A 9,619-nucleotide genomic window follows, 5' to 3' on the forward strand; every position below is an offset into this window, starting at 1 on the left:
AATTGTCGCCTGTCCATTTCCTTCCATTGATATTATCTGACCCGCTGGGAGTCTCTGGAGCTTTGTGTGTTATCACCACTACATGTCCCGTGTTACCAAGATTCACCCTAACCTCCGTCTCCCAGTCAGCACCACCACCACTTGTCCCAGTTACCCGTCAGTCCCGGTAGACTTTCGGACCCGGGGGAGCCGGGGAGTTCAGGACCCGCCGCCCGCGGCTGCTGCTGAATCCGCAGTGTTTCCGTTCCGTTGACGGATGCAGTGAACGAGTTAAAATTAATGGATCGATCATTCTCACATTGTCTTTATTTCACTCTCCGCACATTTATATTTACACTCAATTTCTCCTGACGCCGTTCCCGGGACCCGATCCGTTTACAGACCCGGAGCGGAACCGGAGCAGCTTCTCAGCCACTCGTTTTCATATCCAGTCCAGAAGAAAGGATAAAGTTTCTCCGTGAATTTAACCCCAGTGAAGGTGTGGAGATCGGACTTGGTCTCCGCGTTGTAAAATGAAACTGTCCCGGATTCGTAACTGAGATAAACTCCCACCCTCCCGGGGATGGGATCGGCAGGGAGACGGGACACAGTGGAGTTGAGAACTTTGATCTCTTCATTAAACCGCCCGATGATCCAGAATCCCGTCTCCGGACTCGGTGTGAACTCTCCCTTCCTCATCACAGACTCTGCGGCGACTCCCAGACACCAGTTCCGATTCCCCGTCACTTCCACCTCCCAGTAATGTCTCCCCGATGTGAATCCCTCCGATCCCAGCACACAAGCCCAGTTTGTGAAGCTCTTCCCGGTGTCAGGGAGATTCCTCCGTGTCCCGGTCCGTCTCACACTCTTCCGATCCTCAGACACCTCGAGCTCCGGATGCGCCGTTTCCACATCCAGGGTGACAGAGACTGGGGGGAGAAGCAGAGAATTAGAGAGTCCCTGGGATCGGAGGGAGACTCGAGCAGCGTGGCCCTTGCTCCGGGACCGGGGGGAGACTCGGACAGCGCGGCCCCGGGGATCGGGGGGAGACTCGGACAGCGCGGCCCCGGGGATCGGGGGGAGACTCGGGAAGCGCTGCCCTGGCTCCGGGACCGGGGGGAGACTCGGGCAGCGCGGCCCCGGGACCGGGGGGAGACTCGGGCAGCGCGGCCCCGGGATCGGGGGAGACTCCGGCAGCGCGGCCCCGGGATCGGGGGGAGACTCTGGCAGCGAGTCCCCGGGGATCGGGGGGAGACTCGGGAAGCGCGGCCCTGGGACCGGCGGGAGAGGCCTTTGGGCCGCAGGAACATTCGGGTTGCCGACAGGAGAGCGGATTTTCCTCGATCAACGCACACAAAATTCTGGAGGATCTCAGCGGGTCAAGCAGCGTGTGATAAGGGAGATGTACAGTCGATGTGTCAAGTCGAGACCTTACCTCAAGATTTGAAAGAAAGACGGGATATAGCAGTGGAAACGGGTGTGAGGAAGGGGCGGAGCAACAACTGGATCCAGATGAGGATGGGGTGATTAAACACTGGAGGCATTTAAAGAGGAGGTAAGGCAGAATTCATTCATGCCGACCAACTCGCTTTAATGAACTAGTTCCATTTGCCTGTTTTGTCCATTATTCCTTTAACCTTTTCCCATCCACGTACCTGTCCAGATGACTTTGTACAAAAATCACTGTAACTGTATCCATCTCGACAGTTTCCTTTGGCAGCCTCCTGAGCTCCAGGAGAAAAAGACCAAGAATATTCAGCCACTCCTTATAACCCAAACCCTCCAGTCCCAGTAACATCCTTGTCAATCTGTTTTATACCCTCTCAGTTTAATGACATCCTTCCTGTAGAAAGGTCACCAGCACTGGACAGAGTGATCCAAATCATAAAGACAAGAAAATCTGCAGATGTTGGAAATCCAAAGCAACACACACAAAACCTTGGCCAAAATCATCAACTGTTTATTCATGTCCAGAGCTGCTGCCTGACCTGCTGAGTTCCTCCAGCAGTTTGTGTGTGTTACACTGCTCCAAATGTGGCCTTCTCAATGTCTTGTACACTCATAACGTGACGTCCCAGCTCCTGCACTCAGTATTCTGACTGATGAAGACAATCACCTCCTGGTCTCTCTGTTCCACAACACTCTCCAGGGCCCCCGATTGATGTGTAAATCCTGTCCTGGTTTACCTTCCAGAATGCAACACCCTCATCTCTCTGAATTAAAATCAATTTCCATCCAATGGCCCAGAGACCCAATTAATCAAGAAGTTGTTGTAATCTTGGATAACCATGAGCAAGAGGGTTATGTAGTGGATAACACAATACTGTTGCACCTTGGGTCATTCCGGAGTTCAGAGTTCAATTCCGACACCATCTGTAAGGAGTTTGTACTTTCTCCCTGTCACCTTGTGCATTTTCTCCAGGTGCTCCAGATCCATCCCTCAGATTGGGGAGGAGTGGACAGCGAGGAAGAACAACTTTACTTACAGTTGGATCTGGAGCAGCTGGAAAAATGGGCTGAAAAGTGTCAGCTGGAATTTAATGCAGACAAGGGTGATCTGGTGCTCTTCGGTAGGACCCCAGTGTCGGTCTTTCACAGTGAATAGTCGGGCACTGTTCTACAGCAGATCTGGGAAAACAGGTCCAGAATACATCGAAAGTGGTGTTACATGTTGATAGGGTCATAAAAAATGCTTTTCTTTGGCCTTCATAAATCAAAGTATTGAGTACAGGAGATGGATGTTATGTTGAAGTTGTACGAGATATTGGTGAGGCCTAATTTTGAATATTGTGTGCAGTTTTGGTCACCTACCTACAGGAAAGATGTAAACAAGATTGAAGGAGTACAGAGAATATTTACAGGGATATAGCTGGGACTGGAGGACCTGAGTCATAGGGAAAGATTCGATAATTTAGGACTTTATTCCTGTAACATAGAAGACTGGGGGGAGATTTGATAGAGGTATACAAAATTATGAGGGGTGTAGATAGGGTAAATGCAAGCAGGCTTTTTCCATGGAGGGTGTGTGGGATTACAACCAGAGGTCATGGGTTAAGGGTGAAAGATGAAAAGTTTAAGTGGAAGATGAGGGGAAACTTCTTCATTCAGAGTGTTGTGAGAGTGTGGAACCAGCTGCCAGCCCCAGTGGTACATGCCAGCTCGATTTAAACATTTAAGAGAAGTTTAGACGGTACATGGACGGTCGGAGTTGGAGGGCCATGGTCCCGGTCGATGGGAGCAGGTAGTTTAAATGCTTCGGTACAGACCAGGTGGGCTGAAGGGCCTGTGCTGTTAGTTTCTATCACTCTGTCACGCTGGAACAAAGACAAAACAGTTTGTAGGTTAAATGGACATTGTATATTGCCCCGTGATTAGGCTAGTTTTAAATAGTTGGGGTGCTTGTTGGAGCAGGTCATTGGTCTGGACAGCCTGTTTCACACTGTCTCTAAATAAATAAATAACCTCTTCACTGTCCATGAAACCACCAATTTTAGAGTCCTTCACAAACCTACTAAACACGTCAACTACATTCTTTCGAAATCATTCATATGAATGATGAAAAACAGTGGACCCAGCACCGATCCCTGCAGAAGAACCACTGGTAACAGGACTCCACCCAGACAACTCTGCATCCTACTCCAGATCGTACTGTATCCCATGTGATCTAACTCTCTGCTACCTTCTCAAATCCCTCGCTAATCACCATGGAGACGATGTCTACTGCACTTTCATCAGCTGTAATTTATTTATTGAGATACAGCACGGAATAGGCCTTTCCGGCCCTTTGACCCCCACCACCCAGAAACCCCTGATTTCATCCGAGCCTGACAATGGGACAAGTTACAATGACCCCTACCACCCAGCAACCCCTGACTTAATCCGAGCCTGACAATGGGACAAGTTACAATGACCCCTAATACCCAGCAACCCCTGATTTAATCTGAGCCTGACCATGGGACAAGTTACAATGACCCCCATCACCCAGCAACCCCTGATTTAATCTGAGCCTGACCATGGGACAAGTTACAATGACCCCCATCACCCAGCAACCCCGATTTAATCCGAGCCTGACCATGGGACAAGTTACAATGACCCCCATCACCCAGCAACCCCTGATTTAATCCGAGCCTGACCATGGGACAAGTTACAATGATCCCCATCACCCAGCAACCCCTGATTTAATCCGAGCCTGACCATGGGACAAATTACAATGACCCCCATCACCCAGCAACCCCTGACTTAATCCGAGCCTGACCATGGGACAAGTTACAATGACCCCCATCACCCAGCAACCCCTGATTTAATACGAGCCTGACCATGGGACAAGTTACAATGACCAATTAACCTGCCAACCAGTACGGGTTTGGACTGTGAAACCGGAGAACCCAGAGGAAATCCACATGGTCACGGGGAGAACGTACAAACTCCTTACAGCCAGTGATGGGACATGAACCCAGGTCACTGGTACTATAAAGCGTTGTGCTAACCACTATGCTACTGTACCGTCCATGCAGAAAACCAAGCTGGGTCTCCCTGATTAGTCCTCGCCTTTCCAAATGAATGTACATCCTGTCTCTCAGAATCCCCTCCATTAATGTACCCTCCTCTGACGTTAGGCTCACCGGTCTGTACTTCCCTGGCTTTTCCCTACAGTCGATCTTCTATAAATGTTCAACATTAGTGCCTCTGCAGTCTTCTGGCCCCTCACCCATAGCTATCGATGACACACAAATCTCCAAATTGGGCTCCACACTCGCCTCCTGAGCTTCCCACAATGTCCAGGGTTACACTTGATCAGGACCTGGGGATTTATCGACCTTTCTGCATTTTAGGACCTGCAGCACATTTGCTTCTGCAATGTGATAGAAAATGAGGTTGATCATCTTCTGTAAGACGGGGGAATTGAGGGCCCCGTGGAACTGGCACAGAAGAGGAGCTGAGCCCTGGGACTGAGAAATGATGACAGGGAGGTTTAGAAGGATACAGACCAAATGCAGGTAAATGGACTGGGAGGTGATCTAACAGAGATATATAGGGTTATGAGGGGTTAGATTGAGCAGAGGAGAAGGGGAGTGATGAGACAGGAGTCTGAAGTGACTGTGGACTGAAGATTGGTGAAAGATGGCAGGCACGATGCTCCAGGTAGCGGAAGGGTGGGGAGTGTGGACTGTGGAGATGGGAGACACTGGGAAGTGAATGACAGGTGGAGACCAACACAGTGAAAGTTTTGATCGCTAGTCGGAGCGGGGTTGCGGGGAAGGTTGGGAGATGGGAAGGTGGGAGACAGCTGTGGGAGGGTGAGAAACAGGAGCACAAGGGCCAACCTGTGCTGGAATCTGATCAGTAAAGGAGGTTCCACTCTATCCGCCCAAAGGGGAACTTCCCAGTGGCCAAACATTTTAATTCCCATTCCAAAATGTCAGTCCATGGCTGCCTCTTCCGCCAAGATGAGGCCATCCTCAGAATGGAGGAGAACACCTTATATTCTGCCTGGGTAGCCTCTGACCTGATGGCATGAATATTGATTTCCTCTTCAGGTAAAATTTTTCTCATCCCCTCCCCTCTTCTTCTATTCCCCACTCTGGCCTTTAACCTCTTCTCACCTCCCTATCACTACTCCCCGGGTCCCCTCCTCCTTCCCTTTCTCTTATGGTCCACTCTCCTCTCTGATCAGATTCCTTCTTCTCCAGCCCTTTTGCTTTCCCACCCCCTGGCTTCATTATCACCTTCTAGCTAGCCTCTCTCCCCTCTCCCCACCTTTTTATTCCAGTACCTCCCACCTTCAATTTTAGTCCTGAAGAAGGATCACAGCCCAAAACATCAACTGTTTATTCATTCCAACAGATACTGTCTGAGCTGCTGAGTTCCTCCAGCATTTGGATTTGGATTTCCTGTTTATGCCAATGGGAACCATTAGGGGAGAGATGAATGGCAGATGGAACCAGAACCAGATGGGGGAGGGGTGGAAAGCCTGTGGTGAACTGTGTGTGTAGCTGGAAACAGAAGGTGAAGGGGGATGAATATGGGTGATAAGGGTCCCCTTTCCCACAAACCCTCTCCCCACAGCCCCTCATTAGGGCATAGGATGAATTTGCAGAGACTGGCAGATATATTTGCTTCACATTTCCCCACAGGTGAGCTGCTGGAAGACTGGAGGGTGGCTCAGGTGCTGCCGTAAGAAGGGCTGGAAGGTTAAACCTGGGAACTCCAGGGGAGTCCAGAACTAGAGGGCAGAGACTGAATGTGAGCGGAGAGATTTTTTAAGGGATCTGCAGGGAAAATTTCTCACTGTGAGGGAAGTGGGTACATGTGAAATTTGCTGCCAAAGGAAGCTGTAGAAAGAGGTAAAATTTAAATATTAAAAAATCAATTTAGAAAGGTACAACAATAGGCAATGGTTAGAAGGATATGGAACAAACAGAGGGAAATCTGTCTGTGTCTCTGACAATGTGGCCCAGTCTGATGGTGCATTTGGATATTATCAATATATCAACGTATCATTGTGTGCGTGTGTGTTGGTTGTGGTAAATATCAGTGTCTGTGTGTACACAATAAAGGTGAGTGTGCACATTGAACTATTTGGATGTTACATTGCGTCTTCACATGTCCAGTGTGTGTTGACAATGTGTGACACGTGTGTGAATTGTTCAAATAGAAACCATTCACTGTGTCTGAAGAGAATAGTTTCCAGGTTACTGAGGGGACTAACAATGTGCAATGCTGAGGCTCTGACTACAATCTGCTGAGCCTTCTTGTGAATGAGGGAGATTTGCCAGACCAGTTATGCTGTGTCCACCAGTGTTAAAGCTGGTTGGTTTGTCTGGACTCAGTCTCAATGTGGTGGTTTGATCACAACAGTGAGACTAGCAAGTCCAGCAGGGGGCAGAGCTGAGTCAATCAGACTGCAGTCCCGGACAGGTCAGACAGGTCAGACAGGGTGAGTGGCTCGAAGGACTGGTGTATTATTCTGACAATCCCTGTCACCACAGTGATACCAGATTTTATCCTCTGTAATGTCATTAATGGAGTATTAATTCCAGAACTACCATGTCAGGATTCAAACTTGTTTGTCCAGTGCAAATGGGAACAGGATGCAGTGATTCACCTAACAGACCAGTGAATTGTTAGTATATTGTCCCTGGTTTGGTGTGTTCAAGGGTCTGACATCTCCAGCTGACCATGTGGCAGTGATGCCTCCCGGCAGGTGGGGTTGATGCCGGAATGAATCTGTATGTTTTACCTCGTTTAATGCCGTCAAACGGTTCTCCCAATGCTATGTCGAACAAATAGGGGTGATAGAATTTTTCAACCAGTAGGGTGCCATCTGTCACTGACAATGTCTGGTCTTCATCACTAATCCTGTAAATATTATACATCTGGTTATAAACTGAACATCAGTGATATTTGAACTATTTTAGAAATCCATACAGAGTTTCAGTCAAGACCATGTCCTACCTCCTTTTCCGACGAGCTTCTTCCTGAAATAAATAAAACACAGATCTCAATTGGCTGAGACTGACCGTCGGCATCTGAACAGCAGGAATCTGAGACAATTTATTACAATCTGCTGAAAATTCCCACTTAACTCTCTCCCACTGACACACACGGAGAAAGAGGAACAGCGAACCACAGAGAGTAAGCACAAGGAGTGTTTATGAAATTTATACCATAACTGAGAGGATGGAACTGGACAGGTTGTGTATTTTTATCTGGATACGATATCAAGGAGGATGAGATGGAAGAATTTTACATTCCAAATGGATTTGATGGGGTGGGAGTGGAGAAAATATTTCTCCCTGTGTGAGACCAAAAGTCAAAGAGAAAACATCAGTTGCTTGTTAATAAATCCCACAAGAAATGTGGTGAAGACAATATCAGAAACACACTTACAGTCTGTGACTGTAACTGGGTGTTACTCTGAGTATCGGGGATATTATACGTGGGAATCACAGAAACGACCACCAGCTCAGTGCTCTGATCAGAGTCACTCATTCCCAAGAAGGTTGCAAACTGTCCTATGATGTACAGATGTTGTGGGAGGCTGGCTTGGGACAACAACAATTCTGGCAGGATGTCCACATGGTGGGAATCAGTTTCCAACTACAGTATTTGAGATAAAAAACATCATTTTGTGTCTGGGCACTTTTACAGAACCAAACTGAAATCTCTCACCATCAGGAATATCACACTGTCTTGTTGATCCATCTGTTCCTGTAACTTTGAGATTTCCACCTGGATAGAATTTAAATTCTCCTGAATCTCTCGAAGATTGTTCTCCATTGGATTCAGAATCCTCTCCTCTTCTTCCCTGAGATCTTGGAGTGCACGCTGCTCTTTCTCAGTGAGAACACGGCGCAGTTCAGCAAAATGGGATGTGATGTGGGACTGAAGGCTGTGCGACTGTTCCTGTCAAATGAAATGAGAGGCTAGTTTACTATTTGATGCTATTTTTGGTATTTCCTTCTGACATGGAAGGTAACCATTCAGCCCATTAAAGTCTATGCTGGTTCTCAGAACAATCCCCTCCATCACATTCCCCCACGTCTCCCTGAAACATATACTCCGTCTCTGACCCACTAACCCCGACCTGATTCACAGACCACCCAACTTCACAAGGTTAATTACAGTCGCCAATTTACCGTTCAGCCATGCAATGTCGGCTAAAGAAAGCTACTGGATATGGGGTGAACATGCAAACTCCACGCAGACAGCTCCAGGGGTCAGGATCGATCCCAGGTTACTGGGGCTGCGCTATTCTGCATTAAATGGAACAAAACTACACAGCGAATTTGTAAATTCTGCTCAGGAAGCCTCACCCGAACTCCAGAAATCTTCTCTTTCTGTTGTTGCTCTATCTCCTCGAAGTCTGATTTCTTTTTAGTGAGAGAGTCTAAGGAAGATTTAACCCGACCCTGGGAATCAGAGAGTGAAGACATTAGACCAAAATATGCAACTAAGTAAACAGTTGATCAAAACCTGGTTAGTTTTACCTTGTAGATTTCAACGGCTTCGTTAACCGGCATGAAGTTGTGAGACTTGTGTTCCCGCGCATCTCTACAGATCAGGCAGGTCAGTGTCTTGTCCGTCTCACAAAACAGCTTCAGGTCTTCCCCATGTTTCTCGCAGTGAAGTTTACTTTCCTTCCCTTTCGGATTCAGGTTTAGTTTTCGAGCTTTCTCAGACAGATTTGCTAAGGCCCGATTGACCCTGAGGGTGCGGTCTGCAAACTCCTCTCTACATTCCGGGCAGGAGTTTCTCTCCTCCCTTTCCCAACACTGTATGATGCAGTAGCGGCAGAAGTTGTGTTCACACTCCAGTATAACCGGATCGGTGAAGAAATCCTGGCAGATGGGACAAATTGCCTCCTCGGTTAAACTCTCGACCTGTCCTTTCGAAGCCATGTTAACTCTCAGTACTTCCTGGTTCAAGGTCCATTCACTTTTGGGGAGCCTGCTGAACGTCTGCAGTACCGCGGCTGTCCACTAGGGGCGCTGCAGTCTCGGGAATGAATGTTCCTTTTCAGCGAAGCAGGAATCGTGTTCATTTCCACAGCAGCGATCAGAAACACATCAAACAAGTCTAACATAGATAAAGCCGGAGAGAGGAGCTTGGTTCAGTCTACGGCAGAACTGAAGAGACA

General features: G+C 48.1%; 1 protein-coding gene across 1 annotated transcript; it reads right to left on the reverse strand.

Annotated features, from left to right (window-relative positions):
* Positions 1-296: 296 nt before the first annotated feature.
* Positions 297-9,384, reverse strand: LOC132394694 (nuclear factor 7, brain-like). Its single transcript, XM_059971077.1, has 6 exons — positions 8,970-9,384; positions 8,796-8,891; positions 8,152-8,385; positions 7,435-7,457; positions 7,220-7,338; positions 297-908 (listed from the first exon to the last, which is right to left on the reverse strand). Exons 1-6 carry the CDS (start codon positions 9,378-9,380, stop codon positions 376-378), a joined length of 1,416 nt encoding a protein of 471 aa, XP_059827060.1. The 5' UTR covers positions 9,381-9,384; the 3' UTR covers positions 297-375.
* Positions 9,385-9,619: the final 235 nt, after the last annotated feature.

The sequence above is a fragment of the Hypanus sabinus genome, chromosome 5, assembly GCF_030144855.1.
Source record: "Hypanus sabinus isolate sHypSab1 chromosome 5, sHypSab1.hap1, whole genome shotgun sequence".
Lineage (NCBI taxonomy): Eukaryota > Metazoa > Chordata > Chondrichthyes > Myliobatiformes > Dasyatidae > Hypanus > Hypanus sabinus.